At 38.5% G+C, this 24,187-nt stretch overlaps 4 protein-coding genes and 2 non-coding genes across 11 annotated transcripts in view; 2 read left to right on the top strand and 4 right to left on the bottom strand.

Moving 5' to 3' along the window:
• LOC112167065 overlaps positions 1 to 24,187 on the top strand; it is a 28,302-nt gene that overhangs the window by 1,788 nt on the left and 2,327 nt on the right. For 2 of the 6 annotated variants that reach the window (XM_040506813.1, XM_024304023.2), the window contains exons 3-11: positions 82 to 278; positions 1,247 to 1,329; positions 1,876 to 1,921; positions 2,010 to 2,066; positions 2,182 to 2,236; positions 2,315 to 2,415; positions 2,549 to 2,612; positions 2,715 to 2,848; positions 3,501 to 4,266. In XM_040506813.1, coding sequence (XP_040362747.1) covers positions 82 to 278; positions 1,247 to 1,329; positions 1,876 to 1,921; positions 2,010 to 2,066; positions 2,182 to 2,236; positions 2,315 to 2,415; positions 2,549 to 2,612; positions 2,715 to 2,848; positions 3,501 to 3,671 — 908 coding nt within the window. In that variant the 3' untranslated portion in view covers positions 3,672 to 4,266. Of the gene's footprint in view, positions 1 to 81; positions 279 to 1,246; positions 1,330 to 1,875; positions 1,922 to 2,009; positions 2,067 to 2,181; positions 2,237 to 2,314; positions 2,416 to 2,548; positions 2,613 to 2,714; positions 2,849 to 2,942; positions 3,453 to 3,500; positions 4,267 to 9,335; positions 9,903 to 24,187 lie in introns of those variants that run through there. The other 4 variants (XM_040506815.1, XM_040506817.1, XM_040506814.1 and 1 more) reach the window with 4 other exon arrangements.
• LOC112167066 (THO complex subunit 4A) lies at positions 13,444 to 16,476 on the bottom strand. The gene is made up of 5 exons (XM_024304029.2): positions 16,139 to 16,476; positions 15,892 to 16,038; positions 15,292 to 15,360; positions 15,008 to 15,204; positions 13,444 to 13,937 (listed from the first exon to the last, which is right to left on the bottom strand). Exons 1-5 carry the CDS (start codon positions 16,304 to 16,306, stop codon positions 13,757 to 13,759), a joined length of 762 nt encoding a protein of 253 aa, XP_024159797.1. The 5' UTR covers positions 16,307 to 16,476; the 3' UTR covers positions 13,444 to 13,756.
• On the top strand, positions 16,570 to 16,643 carry TRNAV-AAC. Its single transcript has one exon. It is a non-coding gene; the product is annotated as a tRNA-Val (tRNA).
• On the bottom strand, positions 17,924 to 18,976 carry LOC112167069. The gene has a single exon (XM_024304031.2). The coding sequence runs from the start codon at positions 18,774 to 18,776 to the stop codon at positions 18,411 to 18,413; it is 366 nt and encodes a 121-aa protein (XP_024159799.1). The 5' UTR covers positions 18,777 to 18,976; the 3' UTR covers positions 17,924 to 18,410.
• TRNAC-GCA lies at positions 17,958 to 18,029 on the bottom strand. Its single transcript has one exon. It is a non-coding gene; the product is annotated as a tRNA-Cys (tRNA).
• On the bottom strand, positions 21,873 to 22,574 carry LOC112167067 (histone H2B.3). The gene has a single exon (XM_024304030.2). It carries the CDS (start codon positions 22,476 to 22,478, stop codon positions 22,038 to 22,040), a length of 441 nt encoding a protein of 146 aa, XP_024159798.1. The 5' UTR covers positions 22,479 to 22,574; the 3' UTR covers positions 21,873 to 22,037.

Below are 24,187 nucleotides of genomic sequence, written 5' to 3'. Positions count from 1 at the left end.
ATATTCGACTACTAATGTTAGATCTCAGAGGCAACATTTATGATTACTGATCTCATTGTTGGTATTGACATTGCACGTCAGATATAATTCTCAGCCCGGAAGATGATGCAATTTCTCCTGCAGAGGATTGCAATTATGGTCAGCTATGCTTTCATGATGTACTTGCTGACTATTATGTTTGGGTGCCTGAGAGTGGAAAACGCATCCTTGATCTGATTGTCCAACTCTGGAGCCAGTCATTTGCATCTCACATTTTCGCCTTGTTATTTCACAAATGGGTATGCAGCTTGCATCTATTTTCTTCATCTTGTCTAATTCAAATATTGAAGTGCGGTTTCAGTAAAACGTTTCTGGTTAATGAGTTGTTTCAAGAGAGAATCACATTGTCCAAGTGTCTCATTGCTTATCCTTTGGGAAAATTGATAGAATCCTGGCATTGAAGCCTGCTCATTGATTGTCAACAATGAGTTCCTTGGCTCAAGTGTCTTTTGCCTCAGTCTAGGCACTAGACTAGGCTCAAAAGAGCAGTTATCTCACCCAAGAGTTTGACAGCACTTTTGCGCACTTACTTTGCCAGAGAATTTAGGCAATTGTCTGCTTTGTGTTATACCATGCTGATGAGTATTGCCGACCACTATTCTACAGGATGATATTTATGACTTTCAAACTAAGTAGTTTTCTTGACAGCACTTTTGCTCACTCACTTTGCCAGAGCATTTAGGCAATTGTCTGCTTTGTGTTATACCATGCTGATGAGTATTCCCGACCACTATTCTACAGGATGATATTTATGACTTTCAAACTGAGTAGTTTACTTCTTGTCTGTTCATTTATGAGAATCTTTGTTGTTGGAGCTATCAATTAACTGGATGCTTCAGAAGGCAGAAAATTCTATTTATGACTAAAATATTGATTGGCTTTCAAAAAATTTAAAACCGATTGAGCTTGCTTCAGAAAGTTTTTGAAATTCTTAATATGGTAGTTACTATTTAAAATGAATATTACAGCTGTTTATCAGATATTCAATCAAAGAATTTTGGGTTTACATATTGCTCTGGTAATATTTCATATTGCTTTAGAGTTTACTCATGGGAAAATGCTATCCATGCATGGGATGCAGACTGCAGTAGAACAACAGAATTATGATTAAAGCAATAAGCGCTTATAGTTGATTGTTGGTTCTTTACTCTTGCTTTGGTATGCCATTGTGATGGTAGCAATCAATCCTCTAGTTTTCTTTGGGCAGCTTTTTGAAGTTCAACTTGACAACTCTGAAGTCCTTCTACGATTCTCATCTGCTCTTGTTCAAGGTGCTACAAATGTTTTCTGGTACGATATTAGCTTATGTTGGTTATAAATGGTAGATTACATGAAACTGGTTGTTGGTGGCTTTGCAGTTAGACGAAGATTGTCTTGAATTCTTAATGCCTGTACTGTACTAAGGAAGATAGGAATGTTCTTTCTTCCTTAATTATTTGAAGTTGGTATTTCTATCATAGATGTGTGCGTATATATAACTATATATATGGGCACTTACATATGTTTGTAAATTTTGTTCCCCCATTGCTTGGTGTTTGGTACTAATCATTATGTGAAAGTCAATTTGATATGTCTTGAATTTTAAAAGAAGCAAGACAGATATATTTATTTGATGAACCTTGTATGGCATGTAAAGTCGTAACAATATCTTTTAATTGCAATTTTCTTGACAGTTTGAATAGTCTGTTTGCTACTCTGCTTAATTCCCACTGTTCTGGTTCATCATTAAGCATTTTGTCTGTGGCTTTCCCATCCCACTATACTGACCACTGGATACCTTGCAATAATGTTTTTTACCCAACAAACTTATCAATTGTATTGTCTGCACATTTGCAGGATTGACATTCAGTCAAATACAAGGCGGTTTGAATCCCTCTTTCTTGTGAGAGCCCTTTTCAGGATGAAATTAATTTGCTTTATCGGGAACTTTATGAGACATTTATTGTTTTCTTGTATTTCTTGTGTTTCAGTATCTTCTTGAGGATGTTGCTTTGGAACCCACCCGGTTAAATAAAATTCCTGTACAGGTCTGGAATTCTACCCTTTTTACATGGAACTTTAACTGAGATTTTTAGGGACAGAAAAGAAACGGCCAATATACTTTTTAGGAGGAAATTAACTTGATTCTTCATCAATTCTCAGGTCCAGCGAGATCTGTATCTTTTACTTTCAAGGTTTATATTCTTTTATAACTCAGGTAGGCTTTCTGGTAAAGAATTTTCAACCCCTGAAACAATAAATTGCAAATTCTTCTGTAATGTGTTGATTCATGCAGTTGACAAACTTGAGAGCTTCTTAAGGCACTTTCCCGTTTTCCCGAATGCTTTTCTGGTTGGTGGTCCTGCAGACTTCTTTGTTATTGAACTTGCAGATCAGGTAAATTTTGAAAAATTCTCTGGACTTCAGGAGCATGTTTTTTTCCTCAAGTTATTTCCTATTGTTAACATATTGCATTCGTACAAATATAGTTTTCCATTTAAAATGAGTTGATGTTCTCTTTACTGGTCAGCTTCAAAAATTGAAGGTGGAACCGGTATTGCTCCATTACTTTTCACACATTAAAGTTCTCCAGGGTAATATTTTTAACCATTTTACATCGTTTATGATTCAAAGATTCATATGAATATTATTATATTTGCCAGTATTCTGATCAATGTACTTTTGTTATTTGATAGGCATGGAGCTGAGAATGGCCACAAGTACAAGGTTAAAGACTTGTTTGTATAGCTTCACTTCTCCTGGTGGTCCAATGTACCCTACAAGAGTTGTTCGTCATGCTGCCTGGGATGCTTTAGATTTGCTTTTTCCAGTGAGTAGATCTGATCCCATCACAGTTATTTTTTAAAACTAGAAACTTTGCTGGTATTCTGTTCTCACTTTTTTCAGTTATCTCTTGATTTTAGATTGGCAATAAGCTCAAGAAGTTTGCGACTTGTAAATATGTTACATATTTGTTATCTCAAATAGCTTAAAAATGATTTTGATTAATGTGTTAGGATCCTTCCGTACATGTTAAAGCAAGAATGGCTGGGAACAGTGTATAGTTGATTTTTTTGACCTTTTTTATTTTTTTTTCTGCGAAGAAAAATAAAAATCTTCTGTACAGTATCTTAGAGGGCAGTTGATTTTCTTATTTGTTGGTTTACTATCTTTGTAGATTATCTTGTTACAAATGCTCCTATCCCTTATTGGATGTGACATGATAAGAGACTATCCCTCTTATCATATACATGACTACAAGTTTAAATAGATCAAAGACACAGGGCCTTACAAGTACATGATGCTTTGAGAGTCTATCCCTCTTTGTTGTGGCTCAAGATGGATTGTAGATATCAAATGAAAGGACTTACCGTTGTTGTTCCCAGACTCATGCTTAAAAAGAAATAGAAAAGCAGAACTTCAGAAGTTCTATTACTTTTGTTTACCAAGTCTGGGAGCATAACTTTGATTTCTGATTGCAGGTCGGGCAATACCCTCGACATCTTATAAGCCTGTTCTTCCGGTTGTTGTATCCGTGGTACTGGCCCTCGTCTTGTTGGAATTTCGTGATGGATTGCATAAAGGCGGTATTGTATTCTCTGTTGGGATTAATCTATTCAAGTTTAGAGAAGCTGAAAAAGCCAAAGTTTTGAGTTCTCGGAATTCCAAAAAGTGTAGCCTCCTGTATTAGTCAAAAACTGAAAACCGCTAGGAAGGCTAATGTCAATTTGGATGATCTGTACTGTACATGTGCTTTTGCTGTTCGTAGTTGCCATCAGCCTTTTGAGTTCATCATATGTTGGACCTGTTTGTTGTCCTAAATTAGATTCGACTTGTATTGGTGCTCATTTGTACATGCTCACTCCGCATTGAATATGGAGGTTGAGGTTTGTGGAGCGGGGTTTTACCTGGTATTCATCAGGGATGGTCTGAAGTTGAAAGTTACCACTATCAATTGCAGCCCTTAGTAGAGGTGTGGAGGATTTCTCAGAAGTGGCTCGGGCTTTGGAAGATTGTAAAGCTTACATGTCTGCTTTTTCAGTTTATCCATGTTCGACATATTTATATAGAAGTAAATAATATAGCTGATTGTTTAGCTCATCTGGCTTAATTTGGTATGCGATGATATTTGGTTAGGGCCTCAGGGGAGACTGATGTGTTCTTTATAAGGATGTTTGTAATTTGTATTCTGAGGCTTGGGATCTCTATAATAAATAATAACGGGCGTGATTTTTGTAATTGAGAAAATTTTTTTTTTTTAAAATAAAACTATAGTATTTTCATCTATCGTGTACAACTTGTTTGATGTGGTACAGTAGTTTCGCAACAGCAGCAACGTTCGTGGTTCACAAAGGAATTGTTTATTAACGCAACAGTGTCATTACTTAAATAATAACAAATTCTAATGAGGATTTATTAAAATGAGGGCTTTATGATGACTTTCTAATAAATGGTCGTGAGACGCACTTTTTGTTACATTATTGCAAATGAACCATTACATGTTTATGTATGTTTGCTTTTGTTTGTAAAGGTTTACTTGAGCTAAATTTGGCGTGTCATATAATTGAAGACCATACACATATCACAGCCTTTCGTGTGATCCAACGGTGGCCTTATTTGGGTTTGGTTAGCGTTAATGTTCAACTAACGTCTTATGTTTCAGTCATTGTTCAACAGCTCTCGTACCAACAGTTTTTCAGGCTAACCACCACTTCCAAGTCCTCAGTTTTCTTTTTGGAATTCAAGTATAACAAATAACTATTCTGTTCTAAAGCTTTTGTTAAGATCAAAATGGCTATAAGCTAACAAAACTCAAAACCACCACACAGAACAGTGAACCCGAAAAGAACAGAAACCTCAAAATTCCAACTCCTTCAATCTTAACAGTTAAATGAAAACCAAGGGTATAAACATGTAGACCACGAAGAGGGGATGAATTTTGTTACTTTACTCGCCGTTGATAGTGGTCGAAGTTGCCAAAAAACAGAGAACGTTGCCAAAAACCCCGAAGAGCTTCTCTCATTTGATTATCTCTGTTGGCTTGTTATCTGGACAAACAAACACCATGGATAAGTTAGCGGTGTCGAGACAAAGTTGTTGCTACCCATCCGTCGCTAATAAGTGACTGAAATTGGAGAATCCGAGAAGTTTTCGGGCTTCGAATTGCATTCAAGTTTTGTCGTTTGAACCAAATAACATTGGGCCCTGCTTCGCGTTGCCAAGACGAAGTCAACCACGCCGGTCCCACGTCTAGACGTCGGCGGATGGAGAAGAAAGAAGCGGATTAATCCACGAACTTCCGGGTCGGCAAAACTGGTTCATCCGGGTTGTTCATGAAAAACAAAGAGGACGGCTAACATTTTCTAACTAAGGTCACCTAACCACTCTGGTTGGTGTGTTGCTCACATGCCGATTTGACTCTAGTAAACTTATACAAGTGGACAGAAGCCGCTCTTATGCATGAGTAGATCACTTCTAAATTTTTTTTTTTTTTTTTTCAAATTGCTAATCATTAAGGTACTACACTAAATCAAACCAATGGACGAACAAATCTTTCAAACCAATGGACGAACAACACTTCCATGCATGAGCAAAATACCTTTAGGTTAAAGGTTCAGGTTTAGGGCTTCGCGTTGCCAAGACGAAGTCAACCACGCCGGTCCCACGTCTAGATGTCGACGGATGGAGAAGAAAGAACCGGATTAATCCACGAACTTCCGGGTCGGCAAAACTGGTTCATCCGGGTTGTTCATGAAAAACAAAGAGGACGGCTAACATCATCCAAACGCTAGCCCTTCTTCTCTCGTCTCTGCTTATTCTCTCCGAGGGAAGCATCCTCGAACACAAATCCAAACTCAAACAGCCAAATCCCTTCCTCTCTCCCCTAATTCTCTCTTAGATGGGAGAAGTTTTTTTATCCTCAAGCCGACGTGAAGATATTCTATTCTCACACACGATACAAACACAAACCTAAACATGGACAAGCCCTTCCACTCTCTGCTTATTCTCATATCAAGGGAAAAATGTTCTTTCCTCAAAACATCATACAAACACAAAACCCAAGTACCAACGATCCGTTCCTCTTCCTGTCTGCTCATTCTCTTCTGCGGAAGATGGGGCAAATTTTTCTACATATCCTTCAGGGACAGATTGTGGACGATTTTCGTTCAAGAATGCTCGGGATGGTTGCCAGACGTGGAGCCTGTACTGCCATATTCGAGGGTATAATCTCCAAGCCAGTCGGGCTCATGTTGTCAGGGCCTAACTGGCCCATGTTACAATAGCCTACCAGGACGGTTGCTAGACGCGGAACCTGTACTGCCCTAGCCGAGTGTATGATCTCTAAGCCAACTGGGCTCATGTCATAGCCTAACAGGCACATAACAACACCCCACCAGGCCCATGTTTTTGCAGTTCGTTGGGGCAGTGTTCCCGAAATCTAACCCAATGTCTCAAAACCAGGACTGTTGCTAGATGCGGAGCCTGTACTGCCCTAGCCGAGGGTATGATCTCCAAGCCAGCCAGGCTCATGTCAGAGCCTAACGGGTCATATTGTAACAGCCTACCAGGCCCATGTTTTTGCAGCCCTTGGGGCCAGTGTTCCCAAAATCTAACCCAATGTCTCAAAACCTAATACATTCATTTTCGTCGAACCCCTATATAAGAGCTACAGTCTAAACCCTAGGAAACCATTTCTCACTTGAGAGCAAGACGGCTATGAGTATTCTGAAGAGAGCCCCCTCGATAATCTTCTTAGCCTCGTTAAATTTTTGTTTTCTAATATTTCTATTTTTTTCCATTCGTTTTTAAACCAACGGTTTTGTTCATTATGTCTCTAGGCATTATTGCGTCGTGAAAGTCTATTGCAGTTCTGTTTTCTGAGGACCAATGTTTCTTCATTTTCGAGTCCTTTAGCAAGTCCGACACCACCTCCAAACCCTCTATCAGGCGGCGTTTTTGGTCTTTTGATCAAAGGTGATACCTTGTTTCAATTTTTCACTTTTTGGGTTTTTATTTTTCGTTCTATCAATATTTTTTTTTCTTCAGGTGGTCTTTATTCTCCATATCTGTCAGCGCCCGAAACTGGTATATTTTGTTTAATATTAATGAACAAAATGATGCTGTGTAATTTTGATTTTTAATTTTTAATCTCTTTGGATGGCCAAGAAGCTATATTCTCTGAACTTTATTTTTGTTCAAAAGATTGTTGTTTTGGTCAGTATGCTGGTTGTTGTTGTGTATTTGGTTGTTAAATTTAGTGGGATTTGGTTTTCTGCTTTTTGTTCAAAATATTGTTGTTGTGCTCAATGTGCCGTTTTTTATCGGGTAATTTGTAGTTTATTATGGAAGTTGGTTTTCTGTTTTTTGTTCAAAATACTGTTGTTTCACTTATTGTGCTTCTTTTTATTGTGTTCTTTGTTGTTGAATTTGTGTAGAGTGGAAACTTGATATTGTTGATTGTGTCTAGAACATTAAGTTTGCTCCCTAAACCCTAAACCCTAATCAATGTTGTGTGGCATGCTTAAGGTATATCGGATGAAACATGACCTTATCGTGGGTAGCTGTTCTGTAGTCCCATTGCACAACAAGGTCCTCTGTTCCAGTACCTAAGTATGTAAATAGAAAAGTAACTTAGAGAGTTGAGGAAAGACATAGTTTTGATTTTTATTCTTTGTGGATCGCCGTAATGTTCTGAACTATAAATTCATAAAGGACAATTGTTGATTTTGTCTTGAGCAATAAGTTTTCTTTTTTAAGCCCATAGTCTAATCTCGTTTGCAACTAAAAAGATGCCGTCTAATGTTGATTTTTGATTTTTAATCTCTTAGGATGGCGGAGAAGTTTTATCCTCTGAACTTTAATTTTTTTATTCTGTCTTGCCAAGCAATGTTCTAGAAGAGGTAAGGTGTTTTGAAAATGAATGTAAGCAACAGTATGGAAAATTTTCTTCTGATAGCAATGAAATGGGAACCGCTTCAATTGGATCTGGTGCTTTTATTTATAAAATTGATTTGAATTTTACTAAATGAATTTTGGGAAGTCACATTCATTGCTCCAAGTGGACAAACTAATTTAATGCGGAAGTTGGTTTCTGCTTTTTGTCAAAAGATTGTTGTTTTGGGTCAGTATGCTAGTTGTTGTTGTGTATTTGGTTGTTAAATATGGTGGGATTTGGTTTTCGGCTTTTTCTTCAAAATATTGTTGTTCTGCTCAATGCGCCGTTTTTTATTGGTAATTTGTAGTTTATTATGGAAGTTGGTTGTCTATTTTTGTTCAAAATACTGTTGTTTCGCTTGGTGTGCTTCTTTTTATTGTGTACTTTGTTGTCGAATTTGTGTAGAGTGGAAACCTAATATTGTTGATTGTGTCTAGAACATTAACTTTAGTCCCTAAACCCTAAACCTTAAGAAATGTTGTGTGACATGCTTAAGGTATATCGGATGAAACATGACCTTGTCGAGGGTAGCCGTTCTGTAGTCCCATTGCACAACAAGGTCCTCTGTTCCAGTACCTGAGTATGTAAATGTAAAAGTAACTTAGAGAGTTAAGGAAAGACATAGTTTTGATTTTTATTCTTTGTGGAACGTCAAAAGATTGTTGTTTTGGTCAGTATGCTGGTTGTTGTTGTGTATTTGGTTGTTAAATTTAGTGGGATTTGGTTTTCTGCTTTTTGTTCAAAATATTGTTGTTGTGCTCAATGTGCCGTTTTTTATCGGGTAATTTGTAGTTTATTATGGAAGTTGGTTTTCTGCTTTTTGTTCAAAATACTGTTGTTTCGCTTATTGTGCTTCTTTTTATTGTGTACTTTGTTGTTGAATTTGTGTAGAGTGGAAACCTGATATTGTTGATTGTGTCTAGAACATTACGTTTGCTCCCTGAACCCAAAGAATTATTGTGTGACATGCTTAAGGTATATCAGATGAAACATGACCTTACCGAGGGTAGCTGTTCAGTAGTCCCATTGGACAACAAGGTCCTCTGTTCCAGTACCTAAGTATGTAAATGGAAAAGTAACTTGGAGAGTTGAGGAAAGACATAGTTTTGATTTTTATTCTTTGTGGATCGCCGTAATGTTCTGAACTATAAATTCATAAAGGACAATTGTTGATTTTGTCTTGAGCAATAAGTTTTCTTTTTTAAGCCCATAGTCTAATCTCGTTTGCAACTAAAAAGATCCGTCTAATGTTAATTTTTGATTTTTAATCTCTTAGGATGGCGGAGAAGTTTTATCCTCTGAACTTTAATTTTTTTTATTCTGTCTTGGATGTGACATGATAAGAGACTATCCCTCTTATCATATACATGAACCATTGTAGGTAAAATCGTGAGATTACTTGGTGACTACAAGTTTAAATAGATCAAAGACACGTGACCTTACAAGTACATGATGCTTTGAGAGACTATCCCTCTTTGTTGTGGCTTAAGATGGATTGTAGATATCAAATGAAAGGACTTACCGTTGTTGTTCCCAGACTCATGCTTAAAAAGAAATAGAAAAGCAGAACTTCAGAAGTTTTATTACTTTTGTTTACCAAGTCTGGGAGCATAACTTTGATTTCTGATTGCAGGTCGGGCAATACCCTCGACATCTTATAAGCATGTTCTTCCGGTTGTTGTATCCGTGGTACTGGCCCTCGTCTTGTTGGAATTTTGTGATGGATTGCATAAAGGCGGTATTGTATTCTCTGTTGGGATTAATCTATTCAAGTTTAGAGAAGCTGAAAAAGCCAAAGTTTTGAGTTCTCGGAATTCCAAAAAGTGTAGCCTCCTGTATTAGTCAAAAACTGAAAACCGCTAGGAAGGCTAATGTCAATTTGGATGATCTGTACTGTACATGTGCTTTTGCTGTTCGTAGTTGCCATCAGCCTTTTGAGTTCATCATATGTTGGACCTGTTTGTTGTCCTAAATTAGATTCGAATTGTATTGGTGCTCATTTGTACATGCTCACTCCGCATTGAATATGGAGGTTGAGGTTTGTGGAGCGGGGTTTTACCTGGTATTCATCAAGGATGGTCTGAAGTTGAAAGTTACCACTTTCAATTGCAGCCCTTAGTAGAGGTGTGGAGGATTTCTCAGAAGTGGCTCGGGCTTTGGAAGATTGTAAAGCTTACATGTCTGCTTTTTCAGTTTATCCATGTTCGACATATTTATATAGAAGTAAATAATATAGCTGATTGTTTAGCTCATTTGGCTTAATTTGGTATGCGATGATATTTGGTTAGGGCCTCACGGGAGACTGATGTGCTCTTTATAAGGATGTTTGTAATTTGTGTTCTGAGGCTTGGGATCTCTATAATAAATAATAACGGGCGTGATATTTGTAATTGAGAAAGAAAAAAATTTTAAAAAAATAAAACTATTTCAGCGATCGTGTTGTTAGATGTGGTACAGTAGTTTCGCAACAGCAACAACATTCGTGGTTCACAATGGAATTGTTTATTAACGCAACAGTGTCATTACTTAAATAATAACAAATTCTAATGAGGATTTATTAAAATGAGGGCTTTATGATGACTTTCTCATAAATGGTCGTGAGACGCACTTTTTGTTACATTATTGCAAATGAACCATTACATGTTTATGTATGTTTGCTTTTGTTTGTAAAGGTTTACTTGAGCTAAATTTGGCGTGTCATATAATTGAAGACCATATACATATCACAGCCTTTCGTGTGATCCAACGGTGGCCGTATTTGGGTTTGGTTAGCGTTAATGTTCAACTAATGTCTTATGTTTCAGTCATTGTTCAACATCTCTCGTACCAACAATTTTTCAGGCTAACCACCACTCCCAAGTCCTCAGTTTTCTTTTTGGAATTCAAGTATAACAAACAACTATTCTGTTCTAAAGCTTTTGTTAAGATCAAAATGGCTATAAGCTAACAAAACTCAAACCACCACACAGAACAGTGGACCCGAAAAGAACAGAAACCTCAAAATTCCAACTCCTTCAATCTTAACAGTTAAATGAAAACCAAGGGTATAAACATGTAGACCACGAAGAGGGGATGAATTTTGTTACTTTACTCGCCGTTGATAGTGGTCGAAGTTGCCAAAAAACAGAGAATGTTGCCAAAAACCCCGAAGAGCTTCTCTCATTTGATTATCTCTGTTGGCTTGTTATCTGGACAAACAAACACCATGGATAAGTCAGCGGTGTCGAGACAAAGTTGTTGCTACCCGTTCGTCTCTAATAAGTGGCTGAAATTGGAGAATCCGAGAAGTTTTCGGGCTTCGAATTGCAGTCATGTTTTGTCGTTTGAACCAAATAACATTTGGCCCTGCTTCGCGTTGCCAAGACGAAGTCAACCACGCCGGTCCCACGTCTAGACGTCGGCGGACGGAGAAGAAAGAACTGGATTAATCCACGAACTTCCGGGTCGGCAAAACTGGTTCATCCGGGTTGTTCATGAAAAACAAAGAGGACGGCTAACATTTTCTAACTAAGGTCACCTAACCACTCTGGTTGGTGTGTTGCTCACATGCCGATTTGACTCCAGTAAACTTATACAAGTGGACAGAAGCCGCTCTTATGCATGAGTAAATCACTTCTAAATTTTTTATTTTTTTTTTTCAAGTTGCTAATCGTTAAGGTACTGCACTAAATCAAACCAATGGACGAACAAATCTTTCAAACCTGAACCTCTCATATTCATAAATTACCACAATTAAATGCCTTAACAATTATCAATTTAGTTCAAAATGTGCATTAATGATCTATTCATGAATATCTTAACATCCAACGGTTGATTTACGGAAATGTGATAAAAAAAAATGAATCTCACAACTGTAAATTAAGAAATCTTCATGAAATTCTCATTTTAATGGTTCTGATTAGAAGCTCTCCTTTCAAATTACAATAGGAATAATAGAAAGAACACGACTTTGGAATGATAAGAGAAAAATATTTAAAAAGATTAAAACTGTTTGGGCTAAAATAGTCAGTTAGAGTTGACAAAAAAAAAACACCAGTTAGGCCTATGGGCGGCCCAATTAACACAAAAAGAATCCTAGCAGTCGTCCTAATGTGTAGCACCACCACCACCACCACCACCCGTTGACGTCTGACCAGGATGCGGAGGCACATGAATGACAACATAGAGGGTTTACAGAAGTACTATCTACTGGCCAACACAGAGCATCAATTCCAATGTAAGTGGCGAACAACAGTATCAGTACCATGAACCCAGGAGTGGTTTCAGACGGTGGAGTTTAAGAGCTTCCATATGACTGACCGTAATGTGAGTTTACGGCCCTTCAATTGTTGTGAGCCAGAAATCTCTGCGTTTAATTTAAACTAGCGTCTTATCTGAACAATTCTACTAACAAAATTTATATGAGCTTGCTGGGAATGATCAAGGAAAGCAAGATAAAAATCTCTTTGACAAAATATATAAATTCAAAAGATATGCAGTGAGCTACTTTTGAATTCATTAACTTTACAACAAATCCTTTTAACCAAGTATAATCTTTTAAGACATCCTTTTCAAAATACTAAAACCTAAAATTCAAAAGCTCAAATATCACTAATTCCAACATCTCCCGATTCCATAGCAATTAATCACAAACTCAATAAGCAGAATCGTCCAAGTAGCAAAAGCTATTATGGGTTAGTTAGCAACATATAAGGTAACCAGCACCACTCCTCCTCCAAGAAGATGCATCAACTAGTGCACTATAATTTCAGATGAAGCTGAAGGCAAAACTATAAAGATTCAATATTTCTACTGCTCTAACCGTCCGTGTACGGCTGATATGATTTTCATGAGACTCGAACCAGCAAGTCAATTTTAAAGATTCAAATCCATAAGCCGCTCAAATGGGGACATCACGGTAAAAGAATAGGAATCAAAGAACCTGAATTATGCTCCAATGATCACTGAAAAGGGGTTGAGAAAAATTAACCTCCCATAACATTCAATCTGGGCAACAGGTTTATGAAAAACATTCACAATCAAGCAACATAATCAACTCTTACCCAGACAGAGCAAACAGGAAGTCAAAAATCAGGAAAAACTGAAACACCCTCCTCAAGGCAAAGGAAGCCTGAAGGGACATTATGTTACCTGATTTTATCATTACTTAGTCCAACAAATATCACTAAAGCACAGGAAGTCATGATCCATGTCAAATATACATGAATTCCAATCATTATCTAAGGCAGTATATCAGATATGGCTAGCATAAAATAGCTGGAATCCCATCCAGCTATATCTACTGGACCAAACACATATGACAAAACTTGAATAATTAACAAGACGCCAAAGGCAGGTGAAACAGAGATATCTACCTCATGTGAAGTACGGCACTTAACATGCAGTAGAACCAAACGCATCGCAGCAGTGTGTGATTTCTTTAAGGCTCAACCCTTTCACACCTTGCAGCAAGATTTGTCTGTGCGTGGAGATAGAGACAAGCTTCCCAATTCCATACCCCAACTTGATGAATGTATAAAAGAGGACTGAAGAAGCTAATGAGTCCAAAAGTGGGAGTTCAGATAAAGTACTGCCACTGTCCATTAACCCACATATTTCATACCCATGTTTAAACAAACATAATAAGAGCCCAAACTCCATAAGCAAGATTCTAAAAGTTCTTCCTACTCTTAGTTTCTCTCTCTCAATAGAAAGTAGGACTTTGATAGAAATACACAACATAGATGAGGGCTGTCAAATCACCAAGCACCTAATGGCCACAGAAGATGTAATATGGCTAAATAAAACAGAATTACTTGCAGTCTACTCTTGCATTGTTTCTGCAGTTGCATGGTACTTCTCCAGCTCAGCATCAAGATCTTCAGCAGAAACCTTTTCACCACTACGCCCTCCTCTTCCACGTCCACCACGGCCCCTTCTAGGACCACGGCCACCCCCACCCCCACCACGAGGGCGTCCAAATGCGCCACCTCTACCCTGTCCACTGCTCAACATACACAACAACTACAGAGTCAGTAACTATATTAATTGATCTGTAGCACAAATGTTTGACGTCATGATCTATCCAACAAGCCACATTTCTTGCCTCATATGCTATGTTCAAGGCAACACCATGAAATACAATAATGCAAACCTAATCCAGATGTATGATGCCACATTTTCTTTCATTCCACATGTAAATATGTACAACATTACAAGGCAATACTATTCATTAGGCTGCGAACTACTTATATAAAAGAGAATCAACGTAGACTTTTCCTTCTAAAAATAACATTGAACACTGTTACATGCACCAAAGTCCCCCCAAAAAAATGGACACATGCAGCAATATATGTGCATTAATGCTCATGTGGCCTAGGGAGATTACATATAGCAATGCAACAGATTGAGTAACTATGGATCTGAGGTTGCTAAAAACTTTTGAGAAGCAAAGAACAATAGGTAAAGAAAAGAGGAGCGATCACAATCAAAGAGAAGAAGGTAGGATTTCAGGTATCTCCTAGAACTTCAGCACTACACCTAGGGCTGAACTTCATCACACAGGCCTATTGACAAGTTTAAGCTTCTGGGATAATTTAAAGGCCAAGAGAAGATGTAAAAGACCATTAATTACACACACTAGGATGCAGCATGGCCCAAAAAACAACACTCCACCATCCCACCGAACAATGATTAGGGGGGTTCAGCATATGCCAAATCAAGATTTTGGACTTGGTTCTTAGATGGACATATATATTATGTGTTCACTAAGCCCATTAATGTCGCATATCAATAAAATTACTCTTTGTTCCTTTCTAGAAGTTAGAAAAAATTCTTTGTCAGGTAAGCGCTTAGACAATTATTCTTCACTATAATTAATTCACACTCAAGATATTATGGCAAACTCTATGCCATAAAATCATTCCGGGCTGTATACAATTATGTTTTTTTTTTACCACATTCCACAGCAAATTCATATTTGAACTATACAGACAAGAAAATAAAACATGGATGAGCACACAGACCATAGCAACAAATCAAAACCTCAAGTTAACAGTGGGACATAAGACATACCCTCGGGGAGCTCCACCATTTGAATTTCTGAAAGCGCCATTTGCAGCGGGTGGCATAGCGGAAGGTGCACCAGGTGTTGCAATGTTTGTTCCTACGATCTCTATCTTCATCGGTTTCCCATCAAGCATTACATTGTTGTATCTTTTAACAGCCGCCACAGCATCCTGTCTTCGTGAAAAGACTACATCTGCTGTTCCCTAAACAAAAAAGAGTTTTTTCTTCTAAACAACTGCATGACAAATAGAATTCTCCAGGACCAATTTATGCAAAAGTTCAAAAGATACCTTTGATCTGCCACTTCTATCATAATGCACTCCATAACGTTTCAGGTCACCAACCTCAACAAACAGCTCCTGCACATAATTAAACTGATTTAAGAAAATCCAAATAATGTAATGCTTCTAAACTAGTACCTGTTTCCCAAAAAGTTCAATGCCTTAAGAAGCATACACGCCAATCAAATGAATCAAAGATTTTCGTTCACAATCAAATTCAAACTCAAAAAAAAAAAAAAACAAAGAACTAAAAGGAAATCACTACAGGTCTACAGTAATACAACACTACCAATCAAGAATTAAGAAAGCAGCAAAATACTTCATACTACAGAACTAAGGCTGCAATCTGGCGTTTCGATTATGAGTTGGAAAGGAGATGCTCTATAATTACATGTCGATTTTTGACATGCGTGTTTGAATCTTAAATTTATATTCATGACACAATCAATGATAAGAACTCCCTAATTTCCAATGAAAAATTACGCTGAATCAAAATCAAATCGATTTGGTTGCTAACTCTGCCTAGTGTTTGGAGTCATGAAATCAAAGCAACAGCAGAATCACATGGCCACAGATACATGAGATCCAATTCTGGAAGGGGAAAATTACCTTGATGTCCTCGTTGGAAACGCCATAGTCAAGATTAGAGATGTAGAGCTTGGTTCCAGTTTCGATGGCGGAAGCTCTGCCAGCCGAAGCTGCATAGGCCGCTCCCTGATCCGAGAACATGTCGTGCTGCCACGTGGAATCCGGCGCCTGAATCCCCAAATCATTCATGAATATTCATTCTTGTTGTTTTTGTTTTAATTCGAACAAGGCAAAATCGGAGCGGGAAGCAAGAGATCTACTGCTTTACCTTGGCGGCGCCGGCGCCATAGGGAGTCGCACGATTTCCGGCGCGATTGGGCAAGCGGCGGGTGGGTCCGGGACCGGAGGCAGCCCGGGCGCGGCCGCGGCTGTTGCCGGATCCGGGTTTCTTGGAGGTCTTGATGATGTCGTCGAGGGACATGTTTAGATGATCCATCGTTTTGGATAGAGCAGAAACCCTAGGAGAGAGAAAGAGGGGGTTAGGGTTTTCGAGAGGAGGAAGAGAAAGAGGGAGAGGTCGAAAAGAAGAGAGAGAGTATGGAATGAGAGAAACCTAAGGCGATAGGAAGAGAGAGAAATCGAGTCGGGCAAGAACCGGGTTCAAGACTTCAAGCAGCGTCTACTTATATTGGGATTGTCAAACCTAACAAGAAAAGAAGAGATCTTTATTTATTTTAAAAAGGAAAACAAATAGCAAGTGGTTTCGTGGTGTAGTTGGTTATCACGTCAGTCTAACACACTGAAGGTCTCCGGTTCGAACCCGGGCGAAGCCATTATTTTTTTTTTTTCAATACCTTCACTGCAATGGGGTTGTTGAGTCATCAGTGACTTGAGTCTAAATTCCTTAAGGTGGCTATTTCTTTTTTCTTTTTCTTTTTTTTAATTTGTGTTGCAACGTGCAAGTCAGTGCTTGTTGTAAATCAATTACCTCGCCCAACCGATTTCAATTTTCATGAATTAGATTCCTTTTGCTTTTGAGTCTTTGACTCCAAAAAAAAGAGAGAGTGTGTTGTCTCTTTAAGTAGCAAACCCTTAAATGCTTTTTAGAAATCCAGCCCTATATATAATGAAAACGATTTATTGCTTAAGAAAGTTCATCTGGTGGCATTGTGGCTTAGCACCTAACATCAACACTATACTCCATTTTCTTCTCTCCTTTTCTCTTTCTTTCTCATTCTATTTCGTGTCTTATCTCAATGTCGCATATTGAATCGAGCACGGCAATATTATAATTATTGATGCATATACGATAGACATTATTAAAGCAGTCCGGGCATATTTGAACAAAATATTAGTCATTTGACACAAGATGTTTTGGTCAATCTAATCATTAAAATTGTGGGAGCTTTGGGCTATTGGCTTTGAAATAGGGTTTCTTGCCACCCTCGCATGTTACTTAGCGATTATGGTCGACTTCGCTCAAGAATTGGCCTACTTGGGCGGTTTGGGTCGATCTGTGGCCCTCAAGTGTCAGGTTATCCAAGTTCGGGTCATGATTTTATCGAAATTGGTATATATCTCAAGTTTTAACTGTTGCATTTCCAGCGGCTTATAGATAAGGAGTTACTCCTATTAGTTTGTTAAGAAGTGACATTCAATTTGTACCATCATTGTGTACAGGCGAACATAGGCTTGGTCTATGAGTTTTTTGATATAAGACACAAAGTTTGTTTGTACGTTCGCTCACAAAACAAGCTCACTAGATATTTTCATGAAGCATTTGCTTAAATAAGATTCTGAATATTCGTATCTATTATCCAATTTAAGTTTATGTAAGACTCTACGCCGTGACTATTGATTATGAATATTTCAATTTTTGTTAAATAAAAATTTGATTAGCGGGGGAACAAACATTATTTAGAAATGAACACAAACTTGATTAATACTTGACACAAACTCAAAACTATATTGCTGAGGATGACAAACATATGCTAGCTCAGAAAAGAATAGAAAACATGATTCATTCTATAAAAAAAGAAGAAGAAGATAATAGCAAATATGACTATTTAGTTATCTTTGTTCAGAATTATTTGCATTTAATAAAATTCAGATAGCCAAAATAAAAAATATATAAAACTCATCAGTTAAGGGCCCAACCGGGTTCGAACCGGTGACCTCTTGATCTGCAGTCAAATGCTCTACCACTGAGCTATGGACCCATTACATTAATGATTTTGTCTAACTATTATTTTTACCCAAATTATATAGAGATTATTCGGTGTAAAGCCGAAACCCGCGGATGCATCATCACCTAACTGGTGCCTGGTGAGTACCGAAGTGCTACAGTCAAAGGAAGGCAGCAGAAGCCTTCAACATAGCCAAAACAGAACAGTAACTAAAGAAGAAGCCGCCATAGTTCTTTAGTTTTCACTAAAATCCATCATAAAAAGTTCAATAACCTCTAACAATCAAATGTTTGTAATTCAAGAAAATAACCCATGGCCACTTTGTTAACCATAAAGCTAGAGATGTGAAATGAATTACATGAAATGTTTCTACAACACCATCAAGTCATGACGATGATCAACCTGGTCTGTGCATCACCCACCTCCACCACCCACCCCCAAGGCCAACGATCTGACGACCAACGCAGAACCCGCCACGACCAGAGCGGCAAACACCGTGGGGACGAAGAAATCCAAGCCGGACCGCCGGACCATGTGAGCCGGAAAACACATTGCCTCTCTCGGGTACTCCAACGGTATCCTAACAAACCCCTCCCCCGCGCAGGACTTGGAGAATGCCGATGACGGAGATATGGCCGTGACAAAAGCCATCTCGGGAGAGAAGGCCGCCACGGCCACGGTCATCGTGAGGAGCAGCGTCCAAGTGGCCGCGTAGAGAACCAGCGGCCACCTGGACGCCACGGCTCGGAGGATTGAGTGAAAGAATGGGAGGTGAGGCATGTGAAGATCGATCGTGGAGGAAACTGTGGGTTTAAGGGGTTAGTATGGATCAATAGGTTGGCTGTTGCAACATTTATGGGGACGAAACTGAAGGGGGTGGAAGCGCGTTGAGTTTGAGCTATCCATCTAGTGTGTATTTGATTCTTCATTACGAAACTGCCGCTTGTCAATTTATTCAGATGCATCGTTCACGCCTTACAGGCTCTCACGATTTTCTCGTATGATATGCTTAGGGAGCACAACACGTTTCACAACGCGTTTGGGGCAGACATAATTAAGGTTTTAGATAATGATTATCAATTAATCAAACTAGATAGATGAGGCTAGATAATGATAATCCTATCTAGTTGCTGCCCGGTGCTAAGAAAGTAGGAAGTTGGGCTGTTCAGTACTTCATTTGTATAAGGTCCGGGATTAAGAAACGGGTTAAGCCGTATGGTGCAGGCTATTCTAAAATGCTAGTGGAAGAAGACCCGAATATACTTGCTGATTGCAGGAGTCTGATGTTATAACTCACATTTGACGTGAAGCGAATTTTGTTTCGGATGCATTTACAAGCCTTGGTCATGTTCAAAATGTGGACAAAGTCTGGACTCCTGTTATTGTATATCCTTTGCATTTCAACTTTGACCATCTATATATGTTTGGTCCTGCGTTCCTGACCTCTATGTTTGGGTTTATTCAAGACTCTGTAGATGCACTGCAGTATAAATTAAAAATAGAAAACCTTGGGCAAACTAATTTACAAAGGAGAGACAAATACACAAGTCCTCAAATTGGGAAAAGCAAACTAGCGAAGAGCCCAAGACCACTAGTATAAAGAAAATGATGGGTCACATACATGATACATCTTCCCAGTTGCAGCAATGCAGGGAATAGAAGGAGCTGGACCACCAGGTCCACCGCCAACAAAACCAACTCCAACCAAAGTACCAAACCCATTTGACAGAAATTCAAATAAACATGAGTACATGAGCTACTGGTAAATTAAAATGAGTGCTAATACAAGGACTACTTACAACAGATGGAAAAATACACAATAGAGGCTGTGAAGAAACTTTTTATTCACAGACCTGACTAGTTGCTTGCGAACAGACGGAAAGCTAAGAAAATGGTACAGAACATCAGAAGACGAAGTAGTGCTACTTCGTTTGAGACTTATAGGCACAACTAAGGAGGTGAAGGTAACGGAACTGCTGGTTACTAGTAGACGTAGGGAGGGGGAGGTGGCCAGTGGTGATTCTGTATCTAAAAAGGCATCAAGACATTGTAAATGTCCACTGCCTAATATAATTCAAACCTGCTTATACTCCAACCAAATATCAGTTGTTATATTTTAAAAAGCCAAATCAAGTCAATAGACCATTGGGTTTGACAGATTCAAGTCAGAAGTTCAAGGTTCATAATGCCAAGTTTTCCTACATTTTTCTGAGTTGAAGAGAGGTTTCAACTTTCAACTTTCAACTAATAAAATACGAATGCAAGGATAAGTGTACCTTCACAAGAAGGAACCCCAAGGGTGCGCATTGTACCATGGCCTAAATACGATAGCTGTCTTTCAGAAGTATTTCAATCACTCCCAAACACCATCCTGCAGATTAGAGTTGCTGTGGCCTGTGAAACTTCTAGCCACAGCTGAATCTAAAGTCCTGCCATCGTTTTCAATTATAACTCGATCCCACCTTTTGACTATTACAATTGCAGATATGATCCCAACATTATTTGACTCCACTATGAATTCTAGTACCAACTTCTAAGTCAACAAGCAGAACCCTCGTATCATAAGAATTGAAATTTACTTCAGCTTTGTCCGTGTGAAGCTGGAGAACCATTGTTGACATTGTTCTAAATAGTCCCATCCGAATAAAGGCCCTGGAACCTTCTGAAGATACGCAAGTTTCCCCAAGTCCAACTGAGTACTTCCAATAAATTAAGATCAAGTGCAAAACAACATTCCTCCTGCACTCCTGTCATAATTAAAAGAGTCATGATTATTATATATGTATAAATGAACAAATGGTTATAAACAAGAAGCAGGACTTCATAATCCTGTCACAATTTAAAGCATCATCGTATCTCAGATATATGACTGGGTACAAATTGCCTTTGCAGGACTGAATATGCATGTAGATCACCATGAGCAGCAGCAATGACCTGCGAAACAGTAAGTGACCAAGGAACAGGTTATTTGTTAAAAACAAGGATACTTGTATGTTGTTGCAACAATCTCAAAATATAGTACAAAGAAGTTTCAAATACATGAACATTTACCAGGCAGAAAGTTAACCTCTACAAAAGTTGCAACTTTGGGATATCACTCATTTCTATCATCCCCTCCAGTTGCTGTGTGCAGAGTCAATCATGATACATCATCCACCACTACGATACTGTGCACTGTTAAGTAACATACATAGCAAATTGACAAGTAAAAGAACACAACTTTCAAAACCAGGACGAGTGCAAAAACATTTGCTTAGTCCACTGCTTGAAATACAAAAAACTGGTAACCATTGTCAAGTTGTGAGGTTTCCTTCTAATTTTTTTGCTCAGATTCCTCACATCGTTTCACAGCTATCCCTTGCCTTAGAAGTCATCTTTTTTCAGGCTTTGGCCAAAGTATATAATAGAGGCAAATGATTAAAATCATTCATGTGACCAATTAAAAGATAACAAGGATGAAGGATGACATGCTTTTATGCATAAGGGTACTTATGCTACTGCTACTTCTCTCCAGTCGTTACAAAGTCAAGTCTCCAAAACCGTCCAGATCTTGCCAGAAATGAACACCCCAGACATACTAGACTAATCAGTGCAGATTTGCAGCGTTTATCAGTACACAATTGCAAAAATCAAAAGTCCGTAATGCCATTGCAAATATAAGCACACTGAGATATGAGATAAGCAGTTCGTATCAACAAAAGACAATTTGGGGAATTGTCAAATCAGGGGATTCCTATAATGAATCATAATTAAAAAATCAATCGAACTCCATTGTTACATACATAGTTGACGTTAGAAAGATTCAAATAGTTCACACTCAACAGCAAATTCAAGAAATTAAACCAAAAAACCAACCAGGGGATTGAATTGAAGAAATATGGATAAACTAGATAAACATAATTTCATTTCATCAAACCACTAGAACAGGACCAATACTTACATCGATAAAAGCAACTAATCCATAAAGTAAAACTTAAAATTTCAGAAACCCCTGACCCTAACCCTAATTTCTCCCCCAAATCACAGTTAAAGCCCAACCCCTCAAGAGCTAGTGAACTTGGTCACCGCCTTAGTCCCCTCAGAGACGGCGTGCTTGGCCAATTCACCAGGAAGCACAAGCCTCACTGCAGTCTGAATCTCCCGAGAAGTAATCGTCGGCTTCTTGTTGTACCTCGCAAGCCTAGACGACTCCTGAGCAAGCTTCTCAAAGATGTCGTTGATAAAGCTGTTCATGATGCCCATGGCCTTGCTGGAGATTCCGATGTCAGGGTGGACCTGCTTGAGGACCTTGAAGATGTAGATCTTGTAGGTCTCTACGCTCTTCTTGTTTCTCTTCTTCTTCTTGTCTCCGGCGGCGGCTCCGGCCTCCTTAGGGAGCTTCTTCCCGGCCTTGGGCTTCTTCTCCGCGGGGGCCTTCTCTGCGGCGGGAGCCTTCTCGGCCGGCTTCTTCTCGGCGGGCTTCTTTTCGGCCTTTGGCGCCATCGGAAATTCTCTCTGTTTCTTTTTGGGAACGAAACTGAAACTTTTAGACAGAAGCGAAAATGAGGAGTTGAAATTTGTGTGGGGATGAATAAGTTGGACAGGATTTTATATAGGTCGTTGGATGGTTTTCTATTGGAGGAGACTGAAAGGTGCGGATCGGAGACGTGCTCCGTTGGATTTCAACGAGCAAAATGCGAGATCAACGGTTTATATCAAAGAACTGATGATTCCACGTGGGGACTACAGGTTCGTTTAATAAAAGAGGTGCGGATCGCTGAGCTGGACAGAGAGCGGATCCACTTTTGGAAAAGAAATAAAATTGATTTTTCTGTTTTTATTTGTGGAAACTTAAAATAGTCAAATTTGATTTAAGGAATTTTCGCATTAATTTAAGGAGAAATTTCTCTTTGGGCCAATGATAAAGGGTCTTTCTAAATATACCCAGCAAATATCTAACTGCACCCAGCACTAAAAAAATTGTCCTGTATATTTACAATTGTACCCTTGTTTGGTTATACCCATCAACAATGCACACCAAGCTCACAAACGTTTTCCTCATCATCAAAATTGAGATCAGGCAAAAGAGGATTGGTTTTTTTATATTTCGAAACATTACATTTGATATCCTTTCATCGACGATCATCTTTTTCTGTCATCACCATTTTCTTCCATCTTATTTCTACGATAGTGATTTTGCCTACTTAATCTTGAGTGCGATTAAGGGATGATTATGTGAGAGCAATTGACCAGAGTAATTCATCATGTAAAGAGGGTTTCATTTTGAGACAGAGGAGCAAACATGTGCACCAGATTCAAATGCATCCTTGATCAAAAGGCATTGCAATCTACATACGAATGAGATAGAGGGATTTAAGTGGGGAGCAGCAACATGACATGCATGCAAATAGCTTTTTCAACAAATACAAGATCAGCTTCAAAAAGAGATTTTAACAATCACTCATCCAACTTTAACTAGTTCTTGTGTGAAACTGGCGGCCAATCCTCTATAAACTTGTTCTTCCACTGCTTTCTGTCTCCGGTTCATCTTTGCCCACTGCACATCACTGTCTTCATGAATCGTGATCCCTACTGGTTTCTCCTACCTATCAATTTCTAGCATTGTCGCAACCGTTGATTTCTTTGTTTGGTGTGAATATGACTGGTTTTGAAAAATCCCTAGGTGGTTCTACTTCCATAGTATTTGACTTTCCCAAAAGATTACAGAAATCCATATAAGATTGTATGTTAGCTTCCTCATCCATGTCAATTCATTATATGTATAATGTGTATATCTTGATGGATTCCCAATGTAATTTGGAACTGCAGACACATGATCTCCACCTTAAAGGCTTTTCACAAGTATATCTTTAGATCCATCATGCTCTTCATCGCAATCATCTTTACTCTAGGTCAAACCTAACTGCTAATCATTCTTCCTCTTCAAGATTGATTTCAGGTTGATAGTATCTTCAGATGTGATGAATTCGTCAAGAGATTAGGGTTTGCATTGTGAACGTTTGCTGGGTTTGTATTATATTGTTGGGTATATATAAGGGTAAAGTAGGAACTATTGGATAATTTTTTAAGTGCTGGGTGCACTTAGATATTTGCTGGGTTCAAATAGAACCACCCATGATAAAAGAGGTCATTTTGAAATGTCTTTTTATAATTCAGAACACACAAATGTCCTTATGATAATTAAGGTCACC

Source organism: Rosa chinensis, chromosome 5 (assembly GCF_002994745.2).
Source record: "Rosa chinensis cultivar Old Blush chromosome 5, RchiOBHm-V2, whole genome shotgun sequence".
Taxonomy (NCBI): domain Eukaryota; kingdom Viridiplantae; phylum Streptophyta; class Magnoliopsida; order Rosales; family Rosaceae; genus Rosa; species Rosa chinensis.
Note: the sequence above shows the minus strand (reverse complement) of the source record. Positions and strands in the feature narration are given on the sequence as shown.